This window comes from Neofelis nebulosa, chromosome 10, assembly GCF_028018385.1.
Source record: "Neofelis nebulosa isolate mNeoNeb1 chromosome 10, mNeoNeb1.pri, whole genome shotgun sequence".
Lineage (NCBI taxonomy): Eukaryota > Metazoa > Chordata > Mammalia > Carnivora > Felidae > Neofelis > Neofelis nebulosa.
This window is the reverse complement of record NC_080791.1, coordinates 106527922-106553096: the sequence shown is the minus strand read 5'-3', so window position 1 is coordinate 106553096 and position 25175 is coordinate 106527922. Positions and strand designations below refer to the sequence as shown.

Sequence of the window (25175 nt, the reverse complement as noted above, 5' to 3'; positions counted from 1 at the left end):
TGCATTACAGTGTCATGCCTTGTTCTACACGATAGGGATAAAATAAGTTATACAGACTCGATTTCTGACCTCAGGGAGTTTATATAGGGAAGGGGTCAAGTAGAGCAAGGGAGGGAATGAGTAGTGATATTAAAACTGAAAAAGGAAAACGGGCCTTGTTGGCTCTGTCAGTAGGTACAGATTTTAACCTAAGAGCAAAGGAGAAGCACTGAGGATTTTGAGCTGAGATCAGACTTTCCGTTTAGAAAGATCGCTCTGGTGGCGCCTGAGTGGCTCAGCCAGTTAAGCATCCAGCTCCATTCAGCTCATGATGGACTTACAGTTCGTAAGTTTCAGCCCCCGCATTTGGATCTGTGCTGACAGCTCAGAGCGTGGAGCCTGCTTCGGATTCTGTGTCTACCTGTCTCTTTGCCCCTTTCTCTCTCTCTCTCTCTCTCTCTCTCTCTCTCTCTCTCTCTCAAAAATAAAACATGTTTTAAAAATTAGAAAGATCAGGGGCGCCTGGGTGGCTCAGTCGGTTGAGCGCCGACTTCGGCTCAGGTCACAATCTCGCGGTCCGTGAGTTCAAGCCCCGCATCGGGCCCCTGTGCTGACAGCTCAGAGCCCGGAGCCTGTTTTAGATTCTGTGTCTCCCTCTCTCTAACCCTCCCCCATTCATGCTGTGTCTCTCTCTGTCTCAAAAATAAAAAAACGTTAAAAAAAAAAATTAGAAAGATCAGGGGCACCTGGGTGGCTCAGTCGGTTGGGCGGCCGACTTTGGCTCAGGTCATGATCTCGAGGTCCGTGAGTTTGAGCCCCACGTCGGGCTCTGTGCTGACAGCTCAGAGCCTGGAGCCTGTTTCGGATTCTGTGTCTCCCTCTCTCTGACCCTCCCCCATTCATGCTCTGTCTCTCTCTATCTCAAAAATAAACGTTAAAAAAATTAAAAAAAAAATTAGAAAGATCCCTCTGGCTATAATGTGGAGAATGGGTTATAAGGGGTTGAAGTCATGAGATGCTTGGGTGGCTCAGTCAGTTAGGCAACCAACTATTGATTTCTGCTCTGGTCATGATGTCGCGGTTCGTGGGTTTGAGCCCCACATCGGGCTCTGCACTGGCAGTGCAGATCCTGTTTGGGATTCTCTCTCTCTCTCTGCCCCTCCCACACACACTCTCTCTCAGAATGAATAAATAAACTTAAAAACACACACACACACAAAAAAAGAGAGTTAAGTCAAAGCCAGGGAACCAGTTTGGGAATCTGTAGCAGAAATCCAGGGGTGAATGGCTTACACTAGGGTGCTGAGAAGGAGAAAAGCATCTACTGACATCCAGAAGCTGGCCTGGGATTCACACCTAGACCTTGGTGGTCTCCTGTTGAACGTAATTTCAGAATATCAACATAAGGGGCGCCTGGGTGGCGCAGTCGGTTAAGCGTCCGACTTCAGCCAGGTCACGATCTCGCGGTCTGTGAGTTCGAGCCCCGCGTCAGGCTCTGGGCTGATGGCTCGGAGCTTGGAGCCTGTTTCCAATTCTGTGTGTCTCCCTCTCTCTTTGCCCCTTCCCCGTTCATGCTCTGTCTCTCTCTGTCCCAAAAATAAATAAAAACCGTTGAAAAAAAAAATTAAAAAAAAAAAAAAGAATATCAACATAAGACAAGGCCACTCTGTGATCATGGTGGATCAAGGCAAAACAAGTCCATCCCATTCGTCTGAGCACAGAAAAAAGCATGAACATCGTCCAGATAGCAAAAGTCCAAACTGCTCCCTGTCCTCGCTAATATGAGTGATGGTTTATTTACCAATCATAAGTCAGTCTCATTCTATCCTTCCGTCCTTCTAGGTAAGACTTATTAAGATACCCAATAATAAATGATGTCACTTCCTGAAAACATCAAATCCAGAGTAAAGCCTCACTTGCTTAAAATCTCCCACAAATCACTTAGCACAAGCCCAAATCCTGCAGTAAATTCTTTCTGACACCCTCTTACTGAGACACCCCGTGATTCCCCACGGGGTGTGTTCTTCCTTGCTGCAACAAATAACCAATTTGCTCCGATACAAATACGTTCCCGGAAGTGTTTGGCCGGAGAGGATTTACAGCGTATCAGCGGCAGGGATAATGACCACGTTCTGGCTTAGACAATCGAGTCAAAGAGGGCACGTCGGGGAAGGAACAGATTTGTAGGAAAAGATGATAAATTCCATTGCGGACAAGTTGAGCTGAGCTGTTTATGGGCCATCCCAGTGAAGATGTCTGATAGACAGTTAGATACCAGGGTGTGCAGTCCAGGAGATCTTGTGTTGGGATGAAGTGGGGGAGATGGCAGCATACATACGGTAAACGAGGCCCAAGGTGATGGGTAAGCTGGTTTATCTAGGCAGAGTCTAGCGAGGGAGAAAACAAGTGGACCCGGAACAGAACCCTGAGGAACGGGTAGGAATAGATAGTGAAAAAGGTCAAGAAGGAAGAGGAAACCCAGGGGGGTGCAGGGTCCCAGAAAGCAAAGGTAGGGAGCACTTCAGGAAGAGGGGGAGGTCACCAGTGTCAAATGCCACAGAGAGGTCAAGAAAGATGGAAGCATCTTCTGGGATTAAGTGAATGAGGTCAGTAGTGGCCTCCGTGGAGGGGCGGGTACAGGAGCTGGAGTGCAATGGGTTAAGGACAGAATGGGAGAAAAGGTCATCGCTGGAATGGGGACGGTGCAGTTTCAGAGATTCCTACTTTGTCTTTCCCACTGTGATAGCTTTTTTCCCCCAGCCCAAAGACCTGATGTGGTGGTAATGCGCTCCAACCCCAAGTATATCAACCCCGTTAAACACCCGGGGACCAGGGAAACGATGAATGGAGTACCCAAAGCAAGCTCTTATTCTAGCCCCCGCTCCCCAAATCAATGGAATACACTGTCCTCAGATACAGGAGGTATCAGATGTTAAACTGATAAGAACAGATACCACACTTGAGCTTAGCCAAAAGATCAATCCCTACCCGTATCAACTCCCTATTATCCCAAACCTTCCTCCCTCAGGTCCACAAATACAGCATATGAGCCTGTCCTTATAACCTTCAACATTCTCGTCTCCCCTGAGACCAGGCTAATCCTCCCCAGTGTCACGCTTCTCCACAATCCAGTAATTCTGTCATCAAATTGGGACTGTTTCTCCATGGAAGTTAGTAATTCCTGGCAAAGCGGTAGTTATTTGTATATCCACCTCCGTTAAGCGAGGCAGTGCCTCTTGTAGCCAGGTGAGGGCAGAGTTGCTCCCTGAGCAAACCCTCCCGGACCTCCGCACGCAAGGAGCACCTGTGATATGTAGGGCAATGAATTGGGGCTGGAAAAAGGTCATTCAAAATTTATGGAGATAAACTGATATATACTGAGTCCTACTTAGTGTCTTGCATTCTGCCAGGCAACAGGGATACAACGATGATTTACACGGGCATGATCTTGAATTAAAAAGAGTTATAGTGGGAGGCAAGGTGAATCAGGCTTGGGGAGGGAGTGGTGGTAAAAAAAAAAAAAAAAAAAGCTGGCAAGGAAAGCAGGGGTCTTAACGGCTATACTGATGGGTCCTAAAGACGATGGAAAGGTACTGAAGTTTTATGAGCTGAGAAGTGAGACTTGATCATAATTTTTTATTTAGAAAAATCACTCTGGCTGCAAGGGGGAGAACGGATTGATTAGAAGGGAGGAAACCAGACCCAGGGAGCAGGTTAAATTTTTTGTAAAAACCTCAGGGTGAATGGCTTGAATTAGGGTAGCAGAAGTGGGGGGCATGGACAATTGGGTGGAATGAATAGTGAGGTGAAGTCCATTTTGGAAAAGTTGAGGAGTCTGGGGACCAACCAAGTGATAACGTTCATCCAGAAGGCAACTGGACTTACCGCTGTGAAGCTCAGGAAAAAGAGCCTGGGCTGGAGTCATAGGCATAATGCTGGTCATTAAAATCATGGGAGTGAATAAGGTGGCCCAGGCAGAGTGAGAAAAATAGCTGGGTGTGGCACCCAACTGGGGGTACATTACTGTTTAAGGAATGGCTACACTATCTACTTCAAGAGATCACTAAGACTGTTGCATCCACAGGACTCCTGAAACGGAATGCTATGGGGACCAGTGACAGTCACAACAAACTTTATTACAATGAGAGGCAAGACTGACCGATCGGGACCAACACTCTTGATAAGAGTGCGCCCCGAACAGCCGAACAGCCGGGGGACAGAGTTTTTATAACCGATCACATCGTTTTCTCATCACCTTGGAACAGAACAAAGAAAGTTTCCAGATGAGTTACAAACAGTTGCCTAACGAGGTGTTTATTTTAGACTTTCTGCCTCTAAGTTGCAACCAGTGGATCCCCTTGACCCTGCCTCTGATGCTCTTTTCTTTGGACTTTTGTTTCCTTAATTGGTGAAGCCTAATTTACAAGAGTATGAGGCATAGTTTCCAAGAATAAAGCAAGGCTGTTATCTCTTAACCTTCAGTATCAACACAAAGCTGTTATTTTTCAAACTAAGCGTTAGCCCTATACTACAATTTAACCCTTACAAGACATTATGAGAAATGTCAACAGTGGGAGAGGACAGGGTCTCAAGAACTGTGGGAACACAGTGTTTCAGGACATAGGGAATGGATCAACTGGGTAGTGTTGCCGAGAGGTCAAGAAAGTGACTGAAGATAGTCTTGAGAAAGCACAGTGGACATGGCATATACAAATCAGCCAGGGAGTTTGTTAACATGAAAATTCTGATTCATTTGGTCTGTGGAAAGACCTGGGATTCAGGGGCACCTGGGTGGCTCAGCAGGTAGAGCACGCAGCTCTTGATCCCAGGGTCCGTGACTTTGAACCCCACGCTGGACAGTGGAGCCTACTTTATATATAACCTGTATATGTATAGGCCCTGCTACAAGCCAAGCTCCTAGCGACATCGGACGGGAAAAACCGTCGCTCGGGAAAAATCAGACCCTGTCAGAAGATCCAAGCCGAGCAGGAGCACTGAGGGCCTGATTCACATTCCCAAAATGGCTCCGTACAAAGGGCCTTCCGCTCCCGGTACCCCACAGCCGCCCTCTACGCAGGGACCCTGCGCACCAGGCCTGCAGAGGCGCGCCGGGAGGCAGGCGTGTAACCGGGATGACGCCGGTCGAGACTTCACGATGAGGTTCAGGGGGGACCTCACGGGGAGGCGGAGCCTGCACACCAGTTTAGGGTGTGTGTGGGTAAGGGGGGGGCACAGGGAGTGGTGTGGGAGCAGGCGGTCGTGACCGGGACGGAGCGTCTCCCAAGATCGTTGCAAAGCCGGGATCTCTGCGTTCTCGTCCTAGAGAGCCGGCGGTACGAACCCCGCTGCAATGAGCGCCAGCGCGACTCCCTGAGACGCATGCGCGTCTTTTTTCGCGCCACAGAGGCTGAGTGTGCGCACTGCACTCCCGCCTTCCCTGGAATTCCCTACCCCCAACTCCCCAGGCTCGCGCGCTGTCTCCATATGCGCGTGCGCCCGCCATAGTCCCGCCCATAAATCCCGTGGGCCTCTGCGAGGTGGTATTTAAGTATCTCGCTGCGACCCATCTGCCTCATTTTTTTTTCACGGTGTCAGGTAAGTATGTGGGTTGTTTACTTTATCTTTTTTAAAAGGTGAAGCGAGGGAAAAATAAAAAGTGAGCGTGGCTTGCCTGAGCACTAATACATTGCATTTATTGGTTGGTGGGGGAGGGGTAAGAGCTCGGCCACGGCCTTGAGTCCACGAAGCAGCCGCGGCGCTTGGTGAAGGACAAGATGGCGATGGCGGGCCGTGCCGGCGGCCCTCTCTGTGATGAGAACCTTTTCACAGACCTGTACTGAGCTCCGTGAGGATAAGAAACTCTGAAGAGACGGGCCTTGCACAGCCGAGATGCGACACAGTCGTAGTTCCGGCGGACAAAACGATTGTGAAAAAGCCGGTGTTGATTTAATGTCTTCTTGTCTGCAGGGCTCAGGCGCACGTCTGAACGCTAGAGTGGAAAAGAGCCGACCTGTTAGGGTAAGTGGGTGTCCCTCTTTTACCTCCTCTTCCTCCGTTGTCGAGTGTACGGGGGCCCTGTGGGAAGTGCTACGGGGATGATACTAAAGATTGAACTCTCTCTTTCTGATGGAGTAGTGGAGAAAGCCTAAGAGTTCTGAGTAGCACCAGCCCGCAGCGAATGTTCGGGTGTTTCGCGCGGAGGTAAGAAGACCGACTGCAAAGTATGAAACTAAGTGAGAGGTGCCCCCCCCCCTTTTTTTTCCTTCCAGATGTGGTTCAGCTCAAAAGACCTTCCGGGTTGGAGGATGGGACAAGACCCATCCCTGCAAAGTAAGCATTCCAGTGATGTTCCAGGTGGGTATGCAGTGATTTACCGCAGTTAAGGGTGGGCACTGTGTCTAGATGGGGTTTGTTCTTGTTCAGATTATGCTGGCCACTCTGTGATGAACATAAAAAAGACAAGCATATGGCTGATCTTAAAAGTGATGTCATCTTCCTGCTGAGAAGTGGACCAAGAGTATTCAAGGACCTATGAATGGCTATTTTTAGGTACATATAATGCCTTCTTTTCTGTTTCCAGCGTCTCCTCCCCAGGCCTGAGGAATCTAGCTGCCTCCAAGGGTGAAGACAGGTAATTTTTTGACCAAATGAGGGGATTGGGGTGTCCTCTCCTGTTTGGCCTACAACCAGGAGAGCAAAGTGAGCAGTTTTGCCTTTTTGCTTCTTGCAGCTTATTCCTCTTAGAATGACTTTCCTGTGGAGGGAGAGAGCAACCCGACAGTACAGTTAATTCTTGAGATGGTGTGCTCTCCCTCACCCATATGTCACTGTCAGATGATTTGAATAGATATGCTGATCCTCTGTGAGGTACAACAATTAATAGCATGTTAGAGTTCTGATGGCAGTTTCTATTAATAAAGAAACTTTGTTCTAGCCTAGTATTTCTTGATAACCATCTGGTCTCCTTTTGCAGGTCGTCCTGATGGTGGTAATATGTTGATTTACCTTATGGTGAGTAGCTTCTCCCAATATTGTTGTTTAGTTTGCATATATGTGAACCCATCAAAGGGTGATTTTTTTTTTTTTTTTTTTTCCCATCGTGTGGTTTTTATTTGTCTTGTCGTTGTGACTAAAGACTTGATCAGCCCGTATAGCTTTCTGGTTCTTTTTCCTTGTAGTGATGTTTCTTGATCTGTTTCTCTAGACGCCCACTGATGTGCTCAGGGTCGAACTCGTGGAAAGAGTTAAGGATGGTGAGTACTTGTAACCTTGCTGATTACAGCTTGCCCCAGAGTATAATGCCAATGAAGAGAGCAACCATCCTGTCTTACCCCTGTTCTAGCCCCAGAGCCAGTAATGGTGAACCCACTGGGGCTAACTGGGTGAGAGGATGAGAATTTGTTCCATAAGGAACTGTCTGAGGTACAGCGTATCCCTGTCAATAGTATTTGCTTGGGTTTTCTTCACTTAAACCCATTAATTATATAGCTAGAATAGCTTTGGCTGTTTTAGATACTTGCTTGGCTAATTACATGATCTTCTTCAGGAGCAGCTTGTTCGTGTATACTACCAAAAGGCCTCCAGAGTTAACAGGTTAGTTGGTTAATGTCTGTGGTTCATGCCACCAAATAGGCAAGTTTCCATGATGAATAAAACTAGCTCACTATGACTCCAGAATGAAAACATGTGAACACCTGAGAAACTGGAAAAAGTAGGAATGGGGGGGATGCCACGTGGAAGGACTTTTCATTACCCACAGCTTTGTCTTTCTCTAGGTATGGTTACCCATAACCTGCTCATTTGCTCGGAGGTGAGTAGTTTCCATACGTGATACCTGAAGCATATTGGGTACAAAAAAAACACCCTTTGGGGCCTAAACACATGATGACTTACATGGAATCTCGTTCGGCTGATAACTTGCTGTTGAGATTGGAAATCTGATTTTCCTAGAAATGATGGTTTTAAAGGGGAACGATTTATTGCTGAAGGTAAGCATTACTGACTCCAGTCTGGTTTGTTTCAGGTTCAGCACCTTCTCTGGAGCCCAAGAATGATTTGAGGTAAATGCCTTTGTGATGCTGTCATTTATAGCCATTATGTAAAGTTTACTAGGTGTTTTTAACGGGGAGGGGGCGACACTTTGGGTAGCTCTTCGAAGAAGACATTACTGACTTAATTCAGTCTTGTCTGTGGACACCCTGAACCATCTGTGACAAGCTCCCACTCACCAGTGATGAATGCAATACCGCCCCAGTCTGAACACTGTGACTGAAAGGTATTTTCTGAGCTGTGAGCTTATCTTAGAGTAAGAAGTGGTAAGTTGGCTGGTGGTTTCTATGTAAAATGTGCATGCAGAATACTACATAACCTTTACAACTGTGCCTTCCCTCTAAGCAATAGGGACCCAGGGGGATGACTGAGAGGCCTATAATTCCCAATCATTCTTTTACAGGTACCCTCAGCCATTTCTCCACTCAGCTCCAGTCTGAAGTCAGGTGGGTAAACCTAGATACTAGATGGTCCAAATTAAAACTTCCCAGTGAAGAAACAGTCACATGTCTTACTTCCTGTTCTAGTCCCAGAGCCTGTAAAGGTGAACCCACTGGGACTGGCTGGGGGAAAAGAGGAAGCTTGTTCCAGAAGGAACAGTCTGAGGGATTACAAGAGATTTCTAAAGATGGGAAAGGGAAGGAAAGTCACTTTGACGTAGAGTTGTTTTTTTTTTTTTTTCCAGGTCTGAAGAAGGAACAAGGCATAGATAATGGGTAGGTATTTGTCCAAATATTGGTGTTTATTTAATGTTTATTTTTGAGAGAGACCACATGTGAGTGGGGGAGGGGCAGAGAAAGATGGAGACACAGAATCTGAAGCAGGCTAACAGAAAAACAAGTATACCTGAAAGTAGGTATGCTAGGGGTTTTTTTTGTTTTTTTTTTTAGAAAGCAAGTAGGGGAAGTGAGGCAGAGGGAAAGAAAATCTTAAGCAGATTCCATACTGAGTGTGGAGCCCACGTGGGGCTTACCCACATGACCAGAGCCTAAATCAAGAATCATGTTTGGGGCGCCTGGGTGGCGCAGTCAGTTAAGCGTCCGACTTCAGCCAGGTCACGATCTCGCGGTCCGTGAGTTCGAGCCCCGCGTCAGGCTCTGGGCTGATGGCTCGGAGCCTGGAGCCTGCTTCGGATTCTGTGTCTCCCTCTCTCTCTGCCCCTCCCCCGTTCATGCTCTGTCTCTCTCTGTCCCAAAAATTAAAAAAAAAAAAAAAAAAGTGTTGAAAAAAAAAATAATGTTCAACCAACCGAGCTACTGATGCTCTCCAGTGTGAACTAGTTTAAAGGGTAGTCCCTTGTAAACTCAGTGTAGTACATACATTCTTCTTGTCTACCAAGAAAATGTACTTTATTCTGTACAGGAATTCAGTTCTTTATCAAAAGGGAATTTTCAAGTCCTGTTTTTGTACAACCTAGTTATTGCAATTAACATAATTGTTTAACCCTTTCTAAGTAAAGGTTTAACCTTCATTGTGATTTGTGCATGTAGCCGGATAGAAGGAAATAATCCTGGGGAAGTTGGCAGTATCCAATTTAATGTGGCACTTTGCCTGATGGTATCTAGCTCAGGGAAGCATTGTTCAAGGAGCCTTCTAAGATCTTCCTTCCCCCAATACATGCCTCACTGCATGAAAAGTTTCCTGGCTTTGGGTGATCCTTAGCTCTGCCTTAACTTTGGCAGGCTTGGTTCATAAGGCACAAAGAGCCATAAGGCATAATCACCATTAAGGACCACTCAGACTCAAAATATTGGCTGTCAGATTTTGGTATTTCACTGCCCTTTTTCTGCATATAAAATTCCCAACATTTCAGTGGAGTCTGCTTTCTGTAGGATCAGGCCAGTAGCCCCTGAATTTCTGTTCCTCTAATGAGTTTCTGGGTCTCTACATTCTTCCCTTTATCTGGAATTGTCCTGGTTCTTGTAGGTAACTCAGGGTGCCACTCAAAAGTCCCTGCTAGGGGGTACCTGGCTGGCTCAGAGCATGCAACTCTTGATCTCAGGATCCTGAGTTTCAACCCCATGTTTGGGCAGAGCATACTTCTAAAGTTGTTGTTTTGTTTTTTTTTAATTGTGAACGTTCATTTTTCAGACAGGGAGACAATCCCAAGTAGACCTCATGCTGTCCAGTGCAGAGCCCAACGCAGGACTTGAACTCTGAAACTGAGATAACCTGAGCTGGATTCAATGGTTCGACATATAACAGACTGAGCCAATGAGGTGCCCCTAAAAAAATTTTTCTTAAGTCAATGCTAAAAGGCTTACTTTGGCCAATTATTGTGTTTATCCTGTTGGTGTAAATATAACTTGATGAGAATAATCCTGCTTGTGTCTGTCTTCCATTTGTTCTTTCCATGGGAAACCAGAACTTCTGTTCACTTAGGACATCTGGTAGGAATGCTCAGTGAACACCTGAATTGACATCAAACATCTATCTTTCCATCTACATGTGCCATTGTTTCTGAGCATAAATTTAGCAAGTGGAGTTAAGGTACATGAATAAGTACTTGAAAATTTACAATCTCATTCAGATGGATTGTCGCCTCACACATACCTAATGTTTTCAAGTCTGCTTTTTAATTGGCCCTGGGCAAGCCAGCTTTAGGGGTGGGCAGTCAAGCCCACAAACCTATGGCGCTGTTGGGGAGCGGATAGTTATATTTATGTATAAGTGGGATGCAAATAGGTTGCATAAGAAAAGAGACAAAGACCAACTTTTAAAGTTGGTGGGGAAAAAAAAAAAAAAAAAGCCTGGGAGGAACACAGGAGAAACAGTGAGCTACCACAAGCAGTGAGAATCTGCAGTGCTGACCAGGAAACATCAGATCACTTGTGTCAAAGCCACTAAGGTCAGGTGGACTTGAAACAAAACAGCAAGCGTTTAGCTTTTACTACAGACCAGCCACTATGCACACGACCTCTCACCCCAGTACTTACTGTGGGAGGTCTTTGCCAGAAGTATCCTTGGATAAAGGGGAACTAGCAAAGAAGCGACTTGTCCCTGTCACAGAATACCAGGGGAGGAGAGGGTTACTATTCAAGGTCCTAGGTACTTAGCCATCAGGCCGGGTGCTATTTCTAGGAGTCTGGAGGCTGCTTCTACTCTAACCCAGCCGAGGGATTCAGCAAGGAGACGATGGAACCAAAGTTAGATCTAGGCTGGTACAGGGGCCAGAAGGTATTCACTGGAAGAGTCTGGTTGACAAGCCTTCCAAGAATACTATTCTCACCATTTGGCAAATGAATTCAAATTAAGATCCAAGTCAGTGGCTACTCTGGCTAAAAGATGAGATAACAGACAATATGGAGGAACGGGGGAGAGGGCTGGAATGATTGAGGCCTGGCTCCTCGAGTTCCTGATGCTTCAGACCACCTTTCCCCTGAGCTTCAGGTACATCCACTTGCCCCTTGACCTTCTTCCCTGATATATCTAACTGGACACAGTCCCTGGAGTCCCTGTCCTGCCCAGGTCTGCTCCCCCCTGACACAACACCCCATCTCCCCACCTCCATGAATGGTCACAGCACTGAGCAGCTGCTCTGTCCCAAACCTAGCAGTGTACTGATCACAAGAGCCATGGCCTTGCTTTTGCGGTTGTTGATTGCTGTTTAGTTACATTCTTACAGGAGGGAGGGAAAGGGAAAATAGGACAGTGAGTGCATAAGATAGTTTGAAATAACAGTGGTTTTCATGCAGCAGTGACTTCATCCCCCAGAAAAAATTTAACAATCCCTGGAAACGTTTTTGGTTGTTACAACTTTGGGGGTGGTATACTGGCATCCAGTGGGGAGACCCTACGATGCACAGGCCAGCTCCCTCTCCACCACTCCAATGAATCATACAGCCCAAAATGTCAACAGTGCTAAGTTGAAGACACCCTGAGATCTGTGAGAAATGCCAGCAGGGAACAAGAATCCGTGATTTGGTAAGAAGGTGGTCAGGGAAAGCGTCTCTGAGGAGGTGACATTTGAGCTAAGATGGGGAGTTCTGGAGGCTAAGGAAGGAACAGCTGATGGGATGAAACGGAGTCACTCAGGATGTATTCTGGAGTAGACGCGACAGGACTAGTGGACAGAGTGGATGTGGGGGTGAGTGAAGGGAGCATAAAGGACATTCCAGTGGGGACAGTAGGGAATGATTTTGGATAGCATGAGTCTCAGATGCCTCCCTGACACCCAAGGAGTCAAGCAGACGTGGTACGGTATAGGAGTTGCCTGAGGCTGGAGTCTCCACCACTTACTAGCTGTGTGACCTGAAGTGGTTCAGTTTCTCCATCTGTAAAAGATGGAACATGACAGTCACCACTTCTCTCTTAAGGCTGTTACCACATACAAAGCACTCGGAATGGTGCCTGGCACCACTGACCAGTCAGGCTGGAGACGGAATCTGTTGTCACCATAGCACCAAAAGCCCAGGCACCAGATGAGAGGCTTTCAGTAGAAAGTGTGAATTTGAATTTCTAGAGAGCTGGGGGACGAGGGGTGGGGGGGGTGGTTCACACAAATTAGCAAAGGGGGTGGTGGAATTGGTGGCCAAGAGGAGAACTGGTGCTTCTTTTCCAGGAGCTGCAGGAGCTGTCCAAATCCACCCCCGAGTTGCCACGGGAAAGTGGGCCCAGTGGAGCCAGCCCTGAGTCCAGGAGACTGTGCTCTCAGACAGCCCTGCCACAAGCCGAAGCAGGGCTTCCAGGACCATCCCCATCTATGCCTCCATTTTTTTTTTTTTTTTTTTTTTTAATGCTTATTTCTTTATTTGGGGAGAGGGGCAGAGAGAGAGACAATCCCAAGCAGGCTCTGCACTGTTGGTATAGAGCCTGATGCGCAGCTGGAACTCAGGAACCTGTGAGATCAGGACCTCAGCTGAAATCCAGAGTCGACCCTCAACCCACTGAGCTACCCAGGCGCCCCTGTACCTCCAACTTGATATGACCTCATTAGGTGTTTGGACGCCTTCAGTCAGGTTCTCCTGTCTCTTTAGCACTGTGGTTGTTAATGAATGGGCTTAGGGGGCCCTAAAGAATCCCCCCAGGAAATGGTATGCAAGACGTGTGTAAGGCAACTCATTTGAGAAAAGCTTCAAGAGATTCTCAGAAGGGTTGGGAGATGCAGTTACATTAAAATCAGATTCTTCAAACTGACTAGGCTGTTCTTTGACATGCTCTATATTGTGCTGATTTTTAAGTTTATACCATTTCTTTTTTTTAATATTTTTTTTTAATGTTTTTTATTTATTTTTGGGACAGACAGAGACAGAGCATGAACGGGGGAGGGGCAGAGAGAGAGGGAGACACAGAATTGGAAACGGGCTCCAGGCTCCGAGCCATCAGCCCAGAGCCTGACGCGGGGCTCGAACTCACGGACCGCGAGATCGTGACCTGGCTGAAGTCGGACGCTTAACCGACTGCGCCACCCAGGCGCCCCTTTTTTTTAACATTTATTTATTTTTGAGACAGAGACAGAGTATGAACGGGGGAGGGGCAGAGAGAGAGGGAGACACAGAATCGGAAGCAGGCTCCAGGCTCCGAGCCATCAGCCCAGAGCCTGACGCGGGGCTCGAACTCACGGACCGCGAGATCGTGACCTGGCCGAAGTCGGACGCTCAACCGACTGAGCCACCCAGGCGCCCCAAGTTTATACCATTTCTTAAGAACACACACACACAAATAGAAAGTCTAAAATTGTTTAATCAATTTATAAACAACAAGAAAAGTACCATTAAAACATTTTATGGGGGGCGCCTGGGTGGCGCAGTCGGTTAAGCGTACGACTTCGGCCAGGTCACGATCTCACGGTCCGTGAGTTCGAGCCCCGCGTCAGGCTCTGGGCTGATGGCTCGGAGCCTGGAGCCTGTTTCCGATTCTGGGTCTCCCTCTCTCTCTGCCCCTCCCCCGTTCATGCTCTGTCTCTCTCTCTGTCCCAAAAATAAATAAAAAACGTTGAAAAAAAAAATTAAAAAAAACATTTTATGGGGGGGGATGTTTTAAGCCTTTGAGCATGTGACAATGTATAGTGTGCCAGTTTTGTGAAAACAAAACATCAAATTTATTTTATTATTATTTCAATGTTTATTTTTGAGAGACAGAACGCAAGCAAGGGAGGGGCAGAGAGAAAGGGAGACGCAGAATCCGAAACAGGCTCAGGCTCTGAGCTGTCAGCACAGAGCCCAATGCAGGGCTCGAACCCACAAACAGCAAGATCATGACCTGAGCAGAAGTCAGAAGCTTAACCAACTGAGCCACACAGGTACCCCCAAGACATCAAATTTAAAATGTATGCACACGGAAAGAATACTCTTCCCTTGGCCTCACTCTGCCTGTCATCAAAGCCAGTGATTCTCTGTGATCCCTTCCACTTCCCTCCACCTCTGCCATCACAGCCACCCTGCCCAAATCCCCTCCAGCTCTTGCCTGGAGAATCACAGGAGCCTTCTCCCAGTTTTCCCCAGTAGACCACGAACTCACGAAGCCAAAGGTCCTGTCTGATTTTATCATTGTAGAGTATGTGCTCCATAAGCATAAACAAATGGACACATGGCCTCCCAGGAGCAAAGGTTAATTTCCAAGTTCTTATGGTGCCTGCACTGTCAGTCTCCCACACTTGTATAGAAAGGGGCAGGGTAACAGCGGACTGAGGGTGAAGGAGCCACTCCCCACTTGCCTTGGCTTCAGAGGAACAGGGCTGCTGCTGACTGCAGACCGACCTGAGGAAGCACCGGCCACCAGATCTGTGTTCTGCGATACTTGGCTGTACATAGCCTGGGGCAGAAGGTGAAGCCCACTCAGCTAGGGGACTGTGGCCTTGCCTGAGGTTGGGTCCAGTAGAATTTGGAGAAGGTTCAGATCGAAAGAAACTGAACGTTGCTTTTGCCCCTGTATTGGTTTTTATTGCTGTTGAAACCAATTGCCACAAACTCAGTGGCTTAAAACATAACAACTTATTATCTTACAGTCCTGGAGGTCAGATATCCAAAACAGGTCTCAGTGGGCTAAAATCAAGCTGGGTCCGCAGGGCTGCATTCCGTTCTGGAGGCTCTAAGAGAATCTGTTTCCTTGCCTTTTCCAGCTCCTAGAGGCTGCCCACATCCATCTGATGACCTCCTTCCATCTTCAAAGCTAGCAATGGCTCATCCACCTTATACGGTGCTCCGTCACTCTGACGCTGGCTCCTGCCCCCCTCGGATCCTGATGAGGACCTTTGTGATTACAGGCATCCACTAGATAATCCCAGATAAACTCTCCTTCCCCCAACTCTTAATTTAACCACATCTGCAAAGTACCTTTTGCCATGTAAGGTAACACATTGAGAGGTTCTGAGAATTAGCACGGGAGTATCTTTATTGGGGGCAGTATTCTACCGGCCACACCTTAATTCAGCCCTCCCTGGAGGCTCTGGATTTACATATGGGAACCTTTACAAACTGCCTGTTTATTAGCATCAGGGACACAATGCTGAGAACCTTGTTCTCTAAAATCATAGATTATAGAAATTTTGCTAGTTGAAAGCCTGTCAGTGAGAACAGAAGGTCCCACCCCACCTAGTCACCTTGACACAGAGACAACGGCCTCTATTTCCAGCCCGGGCGTAGAGCTTCAGTGAAGGGGATTTCCAACAACAGAATGTTCCACATTAGAAAAAAAAAAAAAAAAAAAAAAAGAACGCTCCACATTTATATTAATATAGTTTCCAAGGAAACGGGACCTCAAGTCCTTTCTCAGTTCCCGCCTGATCATCAATCCTTTTCATACAGCCGGACTTCGCCTTGAGCCTACAAAAGAACTGCTTCGTTTACATTTTATCTACACTGGCCTCAGCCTGTCTCTTCCACCTGGGTTTAGGAATCGGGACCCTCCAAAACGCCTTTGTCTGGGCATCTGTTTCCTTGTGTGAAGGGCGCACGGTGGACGATGCGTCGTAAACGGCAAGATGTAAGTGGTTTGCGGGTGGATGGTACAGTCAAGGAGGAGGCGCGGAAGGGAGGGGAGCCCTAGAATGAGAGGGGAATGCAGCCCCAAAGCCCAACCTCAACTGGGTTCTCACTACCGCCGTATAAGCGCGTTATTAGTCCCCAGTTAACAGAAAAGGAGATTCCAAGCAACGGGCCTTATGTCATCAAGTTAGGAACTGGCGAGCAGGGATCCCAATCCAGTTCTTCGGACTCCGAAGCCTGTACTTGGGATCGATAAACAAACGTCCCGGGGAAGGGCGCCACCACCTACCGAAACGCCCTGCACACTCTCACCGAGAGCGCCGCGCGGCCTGCAGGCGGGCAGACAGGCCCGAGTCTGGGAGGCAAAGAGACCACGCCCATATTGAAATCCAGACTTGTATGTGGACCAATCCCAAGAAAGAAAATCATTGGCAGGGCAGGGTTATGTAAAACAAGCGGAGCGTGTACAGGCAGGCAATGCAGCAAAGACCACTATTTAAGATCTCTTTTTAAAAAAAATCTAGCTATTATTATAAAGGAAGGATAATGAGACGTTGAATTTGAGAAATATTACATATTTCAAGGTAACCTAATAATTATGTCATAAAAATCGCCACAATCGTAAAAGCTATAGTAAGGGTAAGGGTTGCCAGGAGGCGGCTGCAACTGCATCGCTTCTCGGCCTTTTGGCTAAGATCAAGTGTAGTATCTGTTCTTATCAGTTTAATATCTGATACGTCCTCTATCCGAGGACAATATATTAAATGGATTTTTGGAATTAGGAGATGGAATAGGAGCTTGCTCCGTCCACTCCACGCATCGACCTGGTATTGCAGTACTTCCAGGAACGGTGCACCCCCTTTTGGGGGAACAATAACGGTTCCAAAAAATAGAACATTGCGTTTAAGAGAGATTTGGCTCTGACCTCGGAGGGTGGCGGTTTATCTAGAACTTACTAAGCTATCGGGGCCGTTAAAGATTTTCACTAGTGTGAGATTTTTAACTCAAAGTATGATTTATGCAATTTGCGAACATGCCCAATTTCCCACCTTTCTCCCCACCGTGGGCTCCGCGCTGACAACTCAGAAATTGGAGTCTTTTTCGGGTTCTGTGTCTTTTCTGCCGGCCGTGCTGTGAAGTGTACTAACGTTAATAAGAATAATATGTTGTTCAGCGGGGAGCGTTCTGATACAAGCAAGTGAAGTAACTTGAGAATAATCCCCGTTGTTTCTTACTTTGCGTGCAGAAATTGTTTTCCTGGTATGTTTATGATGTGCTTCTCCCCAAGGCAGTTTCTATTTGCTAAAATAACTTTCTCGGTCTGGGAGCTGGAGTAGCAACTTTTTTTTTCTCTTGCACTTTTAGAAAATGCTTTCTTTAAAGGGTTCAAAACGATTTGCAGGGTTTGGGAGCGTGCGTAGTTTGGTTCTGCTTAGCTCTGTTTTATCCTGGATTATAAAGGGGAACTCCCAGGGGGCCGGCCCAGCCCAGCCTAGCCTAAACTTACCCAGGTGTATCCCCGAGTTTACAATGAGAGGAAACCGCCCACCAACAAAGGGGATGTCTCACAAAATAAAGGAGTAATTTAAAGAAAGACTTTTAAGGTTAAGGTGGAGTTTAGATTTGATTTAATGTTGTGATAGGTTCAATACAAACTAGGACTGTGGAGGGGAGACAAAGGGGTCAATATCCAGTGTACCCTGTGAAGTAGACATCGTGCTTGTTACCTTGGTAATAACGTTTGCGTAAGTGTGGAATGTTGTGCTCAGAACCCTCATTCACAGCTCTGCAGCTGAGCTGGAAATCGTGGCTGCTTCTCTGTGAGGCCTTATGCAGGCAAGAGTGCGATGCTTTATTTCTTACTGATAAAATTTTAAACGGGCAAATTTCTGGTACTCTAATCTCAGAGAACAAAATCTCTGTAATAAAATTGTAGTCATTCACAGGAAGGGTGGTTACGTTTATGCAGCAGCAGCTTGGACCTGGGAGAAATACTGTTAATTTTGCAGTTTTATTCTCAGTTGGAGCTGATGTTTTTTACCATCACCAAACCTCAATGCGAGGAAATAAAAACGACGCGGCTACCTTCACTTTCTAGGTTTCTATTTTAAGATCATCGGTCTCATTTTCCTCATCCTTCGTCGGTTTGTGGCTTTTACGCTCGAGGTTGAAGCCATTGCGCCTCAGTGATTTTTTTTTTTTTTTTTTTTCCCCCCTAAGGTGTGCTCGCCTTTCTTGTCTTGTACAGAAAACATATTACACGATGCTTTGGAGCAGGGAGGCGCCTTCCACTCCAAGTACACAACTGTCAAGTTACTCTCCAGATCTCCACAAGCACCTCCAGAGTTCGTAAAGCAAAACCAGCTGCAGAAGGCAGGGGACCAGGGGATCTTTACTCTTCTCTTTTTTAAGTTTGTATTTATTTAAGTGATCGCTACACCCATCGTGGGGCTTTAGAATTTACGATCCGGACATCAAAAGTCAGGAACTCCTTCCACCCAGCCAGCCAAGCGCCCTTCTTCCGGCTTTTTAAACTGCAAGAGGCAGCGTTCATCCGGATCAAACGCGGCGCGCTGGTGACGCAACGCTGCGCCGGAAGTGCGAGCCGTGGGCTGCTGGGTTCCGTTATGGCGGCTGCTGGGGCACGCTGGAACCATGTGTGGGTGGGCACCGAGACCGGGATCCTGAAAGGTGGGTGGCCGGGCCCAGCATCGGGAAGTGGGGGGGGGGGGGGTGTCCCTCGCTCGCGACCCCGGCGCGACTGACGCCCGCCTCCCGCAGGGGTGAACCTTCAGCGCAAACAGGCGGCGAACTTCACGGCGGCAGGACAGCCGCGGCGCGAGGAGGCGGTGAGCGCCCTGTGCTGGGGCGCGGGCGGCGAGACTCAGGTGAGCGGCCGCCGGTCGGTCCCGAGCTGGGGGGGATCTACGGTGCGGCAGCCTCGCTCTGGTCGCCATCCTGCCCTCCTCTGCCCGCAGATCCTGATGGGTTGCGCCGACAAAACAGTGAGGTACTTCAGCACCGAGGAGGGCAGATTCCAGGGCCACAAGCACTGCCCCGGCGGGGAGGGCACGTTCCGAGGCCTCGCCCAGGCCGACGGGTAAGACCGAGCCCCTCGCTGAACGCTCAGGTCGTAAGGACAGCGTGGAGGCTCTCGCGGGACTGCCGAATAATGGGCAATCAACCCTTAGGGACCCCAGCCTGGGCTGAGTGACAGGCCAGGTGCTATTGAACACCTGCTTATTAATAGGCATTGGATGAAATGCAAAGGCTTGCAGGCGAACCAGACACGTGCAGTACCTGCCTTCATGAGTTTGCATCAAGGGTATTTTTCCTGGCTCCATAGCTTTTTGGATGACCCTGAGCAGGTCACTGAATAGTTTAGAGTATGTTTGAAAATGGAGACTAACAACCACCAACGATACGGTGAAGTTCCCAAAGGAAAGGATAGGGAAGTGTTAGTGGTTAAGTAACTGGGGGTAGCTTTCTTCCAAAGAGGGAGAAGGCTGTGAACAGGCTGTGTGGGTTTGGTGGTGTTGTGACAACTGACTAGTCGAAGTGCCTGTGTAGGTGAGTCACTTGAATTGGGCCATGAAGGATGGGTAGAATTTTGACAGGAGGAGAAAGGAGTAAGCGCGTTTCAGAAAGAGACTGCTGCCTGGGCTGAGGCCAAGGATTGGTGTCAGGCTACATGGTAATTTCAGGCAAGGTAAACAGCATTTGGGGGTGGAAACCGAGGGCTCATTTTAGTACAAGATGGGCAAGGTAGGTAGTGATTAAATGTGAAGGCCTTTCAGCGTCAGACTGAGAGATTTGCACTTATGATTTTGCAGGTGGTTTTGAGCGAGGAGGGGTGTGGAGAATGGGTTGGAAAGAGTGGTTGAGAACCTCTTGCCAAAGCCCAGGCAAGCACCACCACAGCCTGAACCGAGGCGGGGAGGGTGGGCAGATGTGAAAAAGAACATAGGCTCGGGCTTTACACAGATCCTGGGGGAGGCTTGCTTGGGCTTCATGGGAGGGTGTGTGTGTTTTAGGGAGAGATTGACATTTAGTGTCTGGAATGCCAAACAGGGAACTTGAGAGAAGAAGCTAGTGTTTGACTTTGGCCAGACCCGAACGTGAGACCAGTCCCACCTCAGCTCTTTCAGAGCTACTGATCCTGACCCTTGGTGACCCACCCAAGGTTCAGAAAAACCGGCAGGGCCGGCTGCCCCCAGATAATAGCAAAGGCACTCTGCTTTGTATATGTGCTGCCGAAGCGAGCACAAAGGCACTCTGCTTTGGAGTATCACACACTTGACTTTCCAGCTCTGGTTCTGACATTTAGAGCTGTGTGGGCAAATCTTTTTACACTTCTCAGAGCTTGAGTTTCCTCACTTACAAAACTGAGAAACCATCCCCCGTTGAGGATATTAAATAACAAACATGCGAGGAGGGAGTCTAGTTAATGTGAATCCGGGGGTGGGTTGACTAGGGCCCAGAGAACACTTTCATACTTACTTACTTTTTGTTGTTGTTTACTCTAACCTCCCTCTGCCCACAGCACCCTCATCACATGTGTGGATTCTGGGATTGTCCGGGTCTGGCGTAACAATGACAAGGAAGCATCCTCTGACCCAGTAAGGCTCCCCTGCCCTGCCAGTGATGGGGAAGATGAGGGCCCGGGTAGGAACCGAGGGAGGGCTTTGGGGGAAGAGGGTTTTTTGTTTGTTTGTTTGTTTCTTTGTTTTGTTTTGTTGTTGTTGTTTTTTAATTTACATCCAAATTAGTTAGCATATAGTGCAACAATGATTTCAGGAGTAGATTCCTTAGTGCCCCTGACCCATTTAGCCCGTCCCCTCCTCCCACAACCCCTCCAGTAACCCTCAGTTTGTTCTCCATATTTATGAGTCTCTTCTGTTTTGTCCCCCTCCCTGCTTTTATATTATTTTTGTTTCCCTTCCCTGATGTTCATCTGTTTTGTCTTGTAAAGTCCTCATATGAGTGAAGTCATATGATATTTCTCTTTGACTGACTAATTTCACTTAGCATAATACCCTCCAGTTCCATCCACGTCGTTGCCAACGGCAAGATTTCATTCTTTTTGATTGCCGAGTAATACTCCGTTGTATCTGTATACCACATCTTCTTTATCCATTCATCCATCGGTGGACATTTGGGCTCTTTCCATACCTTGGCTATTGTTGATAGTGCTGCTATAAACATTGGGGTGCATGTGCCCCTTTGAAACAGCACACCCGTATCCCTTGGATAAATACCTAGCAGTGCAATTGCTGGGTCGTAGGGTAGTTCTATTTTTAGTTTTTTGAGGAACCTTCATACTGTTTTCCAGAGTGGCTGCACCAGCTTGCATTCCCATGGGGGAATAGGATTAAGGACTCCGGAACTGACTCTCATCTCCTGTCTCTTTCAGCTCCTGGAGCTGAGTGTGGGTCCTGGGGTGTGCAGGATGCGCCAAGACCCAGCACGCCCGCACGTGGTTGCCACGGGTGGGAAAGAGAATGCTTTGAAGGTGTGGGACCTACAGGGGTCGGAGGAGCCTGTGTTCCGGGCCAAGAATGTGAGTGACAGTGGTGGGAGGGGCTGGGGCTGAGGTTCAAGGAGGCTGAGGCCACTGAGTTGGGGGATGATGATGAAGAGCTGAAGGACAGGGCCTATGAGCCCTCCTGCAACCTGTCCCCCATCTATCCACCCCACCAGGTACGGAACGACTGGCTCGACCTGCGGGTTCCCATCTGGGATCAAGATATACAGTTCCTTCCTGAATCTCAGAAGCTTGTCACCTGTACAGGGTACCATCAGGTGAGGTACTACCCCACCTCTACCTCCTCCAGGGCTTAAGCAGCCTCCTAGAGAAACAACGAAACAACCTGCCTGGTGGGACAGGCCGACCCTTCATCCTCTGTCTCTGAGCTCCCAGAGGGAGCATTCCCCCCCACTCCCCGGCCCCCCGGCCATCCCAGCCCCATGGCTGAGCCAGAGACCTTCTGGTACATTGTAGGATGAGTTTTCTGAACTGTGACCCTTCCTTCGCTTCCAATGTGGAAAGGAGAAGAGAAGAAGGGAGAATTCTGCTTCTTTCACAGTAGAATCCCACGGTCCAGGTGTCATGAGAGGACACTGGGTTGGGTGTCAGGGGAACTGGGTTCTGGTCTTGATGCAGCCTCTGATTTGCTTTGGGACCCAGGCCTGACCCACTCCTCTGCATCCTTGGCTCCTTGGCTTTTTTTTTTTTTTTTTTTATGTTTTCATTTATTTTTGAGACAGAGAGAGACAGAGCATGAGCAGGGGAGGGGCAGAGAGAGAGGGAGACACAGAATCTGAAGCAGGCTCCAGGCTCCGAGCTGTCAGCACAGAGCCCGACGCAGGGCTCGAACTCAAGGACCGTGAGATTGTGACCTGAGCCAAAGTCTGACGCTCAACCGACTGAGCCATCCAGGCGCCCCCTCAGCTCAGCTTTATAGGAGGGAGGGAGGGCAGGCGGGCCCGACTGGGGATCTTTACAGCTGGCCTCATTTGAAGTCCTAAGACCCTGGCAGGACTGGGTCCCTGTGTTTGTCCCATTTCCTTTGCTCCTGCATACTGAAATCTGATCTTGGGGATATGTCGCTGTTCAAAACACACTGTGAGGGCTTACTCTCTCCTCTGTTGCTCAGGCTAAATTTCTCTGCCTGAAATTCATTACTCTCTGAAAATTGGACTGGCTTGCCTTTTCATGCCAAGATGGGAGTATGGAGGGGTGGAATGCCCACACATGCGGACCCTGGAAATGCTGTCACCCCCCCAACCTGGGGGACCTCTCTCCCTAAGCAGATCTCCTCTGCCCACTCTTCCCTAACACTCAGAGCAAGAGGGGGGTACGTTTCAGATGAGAAAGTTTCTCTAAGAGTGGGTCATAAGTAAGAAAGCAGTGTACGAAGGAGGGAGTGAAGATACGGACAACCCAGGGACGGCTATGTGGTGTGAGGGTGCTCTCGTGATGCTTCGGTGTTCTCCAGGTCCGTGTCTACGATCCAGCCTCTCCCCAGCGTCGGCCAGTCCTAGAGGCCACCTATGGAGAGTATCCACTTACGGCCATGACCCTCACTCCTGGGGGCAAGTAAGTGTTGAGAGGACACAGAGTGGGGCTCGGAGAGGACTCTAGGAGGCTCCTGCTGACCCCACCCACCTCTGGTCTCCTCCTTAGTTCAGTGATCGTGGGCAACACTCATGGGCAGCTGGCAGAAATTGACCTTCGGCAAGGTGAGTGGACTAGGGAGCCTTGCAGGAGGGGAAGAGGTGGGAGGAAGGGCAAGATTCCCTCTGAGGGGGTACAGTGGCATGGTGGAGCCCTCATTCAGGTGCCGATTGCCTGGGTTCAAATCCTGGTTCACCAGAAGCTGTAGGGTCTCGGACAAATTACTTCAGTTCTCTGTGACATTAGCTCCTTCACCTGTAAAATGGAGATATTAATGACAACTCCTGTCCCCACCTTATGTTGAGGTATAAATATTGAAACATAAAGCGACTTGAAACGGTAAACAATGGTTGTTGGCTGGCCGGCTAGTGCTGATGCCTCCCCTCCTCCTCCAGGGCGCCTACTGGGCTGTCTGAAGGGGCTGGCAGGCAGTGTCCGAGGATTACAGTGCCACCCTTCAAAGCCCCTACTAGCCTCCTGTGGCTTGGACAGAGTCTTGAGGGTGCACAGGATCTGGAATCCACGGGGTCTAGAGCATAAGGTGAGAGCTGGCTGCCTTGTGTGCCCCAAGCCACGTTTCCGTTTCAGTGTCCCTAGCTCCTTATGGCCCCTCTTGTTTTGCAGGTTTATCTCAAGTCTCAACTGAACTGCCTCCTCCTGTCAGGCAGGGATGACTGGGAGGTAAGCAGCTGGGTCTTGGAATGTGGGAGCAAGGGCACAGATGTGAGCACTTCCCCATGGAGAGAAAAAAGAAACAGCTGGAACACAGCCAGAACTGTCTGCCTGTCAGCCAAGTTACTTAAGTTCTCTGAGGGGGGTTAACAGTTGTAATCCTGGCAGGGCTACTGCAAAGGGCCACATAGGAGCATGGATGGGAATAGTGTCCGGGAGCAGGAAATGAAAGTGCTTTCCCAATTAGATCCTCCTTCCCCGGGCCTCTGTTACTGTGCCCCTGATTCCTAAGTTTTCTCCCACTCACCAGGATCAGCCCCAAGAGCCTCAAGAGCCCAAAAAGGCGGCCCTACAAGACACAGAGACAGATGAACTTTGGGCCTCCTTGGAGGCAGCCGCCAAGCGGAAGCTCCCTGATTTGGAGCAGACCCAAGGGGCTCTCCAAACCAGACGGAGAAAAAAGCAGCGGCCTGGATCCACCAGCACCTGAAGAGCCTGTGCTCACTTTGTAAATAAACAGTTTAACACCCACCATGACCCTGAGCCTTTTGTGATGGGAGAATGGAAAGAGGACTGGCTGCTCCCAGCGCTGGTGCAGCGGGATAGCTGATGTCACAAAAGCCAGGTGCGGAGCCTGGTGGGCTGGCGTGGGTGGCACGGAGTACGGGGCCGCTCGGGACCATGGGCTGCTGCCAAGACAAGGACTTTCAGACCTCCGATGAGCAGGCTAAGGAGGCTGATTCGGAGGAAGTCGAAGGTGAGACCCAAGACACACTAGCGGGACCCAGGGAGCGGGAGAAGGGGCTGCGCCGAAGGGGATCGCCCGGGAGGTTGGACCGGGGAGGGTAGAGCAGAGCTCAGTGGCCTCGTCATCCCCGCAGGCACCGAAGAGGTCGATATGGACTCGCCGGACCAAAAGACTCTCAAGTCGAACGAAAGCCTTCTGATCACCGTGCTGTGGCGGCGGCTATCCCTGTGCAGCCGTCGGGGCTCTCGTTCAAACAAGAGGCAGTCAGTCCAGAGTCAAAAGCATGCGTTACAGCAGAGCAAGCGGGAGGGGATCCTGGAGGAGCCGGAGAAGGGGTGACCCCAACCTGCTCTCAATCTGCCCCAGCCTCCGGAGAATAAAGTTTCTAACGTGTACCTTTCCTATCTTGCTTGTCTCCGCTGCCCGCTCTGGGCGCACTGGACACCGCCGGGGCTCTTTAAGGCCCCTCCCCTGAGGCTGGCCCAGCCCCCTGGGCCCCCGCTCTGGTTCCTCAGGGGCGGGGTCACAGGCGGCGTAGCCAATGGGAGGGCGGAGTTGCTCTTGCGTTTTGGTGGGGGGGCGTGTCTCTCTGGTTGCTGTGCTCCAAAAGGTGTGGCACCGCCTT

At 49.0% G+C, this 25175-nt stretch overlaps 2 protein-coding genes, 3 long non-coding RNA genes and 10 other non-coding genes across 16 annotated transcripts; 12 read left to right on the top strand and 3 right to left on the bottom strand.

Moving 5' to 3' along the window:
- Positions 1–2783: 2783 nt before the first annotated feature.
- On the bottom strand, positions 2784–2965 carry LOC131488996 (U2 spliceosomal RNA). The gene has a single exon (XR_009250368.1). It is a non-coding gene; the product is annotated as a U2 spliceosomal RNA (small nuclear RNA).
- A 2611-nt stretch (positions 2966–5576) lies between these two features.
- Positions 5577–10345, top strand: LOC131488043 (uncharacterized). Its single transcript, XR_009250060.1, has 11 exons — positions 5577–5997; positions 6249–6333; positions 6560–6610; positions 6953–6990; positions 7184–7232; positions 7526–7572; positions 7755–7789; positions 8003–8039; positions 8432–8474; positions 8714–8754; positions 10128–10345. It is a non-coding gene; the product is annotated as an uncharacterized LOC131488043 (long non-coding RNA).
- On the top strand, positions 6067–6142 carry LOC131488947 (small nucleolar RNA SNORD26). Its single transcript, XR_009250325.1, has one exon. It is a non-coding gene; the product is annotated as a small nucleolar RNA SNORD26 (small nucleolar RNA).
- LOC131488946 (small nucleolar RNA SNORD27) lies at positions 6415–6487 on the top strand. Its single transcript, XR_009250324.1, has one exon. It is a non-coding gene; the product is annotated as a small nucleolar RNA SNORD27 (small nucleolar RNA).
- LOC131488945 (small nucleolar RNA SNORD28) lies at positions 6809–6883 on the top strand. The gene has a single exon (XR_009250323.1). It is a non-coding gene; the product is annotated as a small nucleolar RNA SNORD28 (small nucleolar RNA).
- LOC131488951 (small nucleolar RNA SNORD22) lies at positions 7279–7405 on the top strand. The gene has a single exon (XR_009250329.1). It is a non-coding gene; the product is annotated as a small nucleolar RNA SNORD22 (small nucleolar RNA).
- LOC131488944 (small nucleolar RNA SNORD29) lies at positions 7617–7682 on the top strand. The gene has a single exon (XR_009250322.1). It is a non-coding gene; the product is annotated as a small nucleolar RNA SNORD29 (small nucleolar RNA).
- LOC131488948 (small nucleolar RNA SNORD30) lies at positions 7857–7925 on the top strand. The gene has a single exon (XR_009250326.1). It is a non-coding gene; the product is annotated as a small nucleolar RNA SNORD30 (small nucleolar RNA).
- LOC131488949 (small nucleolar RNA SNORD31) lies at positions 8203–8271 on the top strand. The gene has a single exon (XR_009250327.1). It is a non-coding gene; the product is annotated as a small nucleolar RNA SNORD31 (small nucleolar RNA).
- On the top strand, positions 8514–8638 carry LOC131488950 (small nucleolar RNA SNORD22). Its single transcript, XR_009250328.1, has one exon. It is a non-coding gene; the product is annotated as a small nucleolar RNA SNORD22 (small nucleolar RNA).
- Positions 10346–15342: 4997 nt separating the features above from the next.
- Positions 15343–16817, bottom strand: LOC131488042 (uncharacterized). The gene is made up of 2 exons (XR_009250059.1): positions 16266–16817; positions 15343–16010 (listed from the first exon to the last, which is right to left on the bottom strand). It is a non-coding gene; the product is annotated as an uncharacterized LOC131488042 (long non-coding RNA).
- On the top strand, positions 16624–16814 carry LOC131488990 (U2 spliceosomal RNA). Its single transcript, XR_009250366.1, has one exon. It is a non-coding gene; the product is annotated as a U2 spliceosomal RNA (small nuclear RNA).
- A 1370-nt stretch (positions 16818–18187) lies between the features above and the next one.
- On the top strand, positions 18188–24333 carry WDR74 (WD repeat domain 74). Its single transcript, XM_058689347.1, has 11 exons — positions 18188–18644; positions 18735–18841; positions 18932–19053; positions 20497–20572; positions 21367–21513; positions 21654–21755; positions 22952–23052; positions 23140–23195; positions 23526–23671; positions 23755–23811; positions 24113–24333. The coding sequence occupies exons 1-11, from the start codon at positions 18581–18583 to the stop codon at positions 24290–24292; spliced, it is 1158 nt and encodes a 385-aa protein (XP_058545330.1). The 5' UTR covers positions 18188–18580; the 3' UTR covers positions 24293–24333.
- LOC131488041 (uncharacterized) lies at positions 21925–25161 on the bottom strand. 2 transcript variants are annotated; one of them, XR_009250057.1, is made up of 3 exons: positions 24947–25161; positions 23122–23385; positions 21925–23004 (listed from the first exon to the last, which is right to left on the bottom strand). It is a non-coding gene; the product is annotated as an uncharacterized LOC131488041 (long non-coding RNA). The 2 variants fall into 2 exon arrangements; XR_009250058.1 differs by lacking the exon at positions 24947–25161 and adding an exon at positions 24335–24416.
- On the top strand, positions 24412–24945 carry TEX54 (testis expressed 54). Its single transcript, XM_058689358.1, has 2 exons — positions 24412–24559; positions 24684–24945. The coding sequence occupies exons 1-2, from the start codon at positions 24412–24414 to the stop codon at positions 24887–24889; spliced, it is 354 nt and encodes a 117-aa protein (XP_058545341.1). The 3' UTR covers positions 24890–24945.
- Positions 25162–25175: the final 14 nt, after the last annotated feature.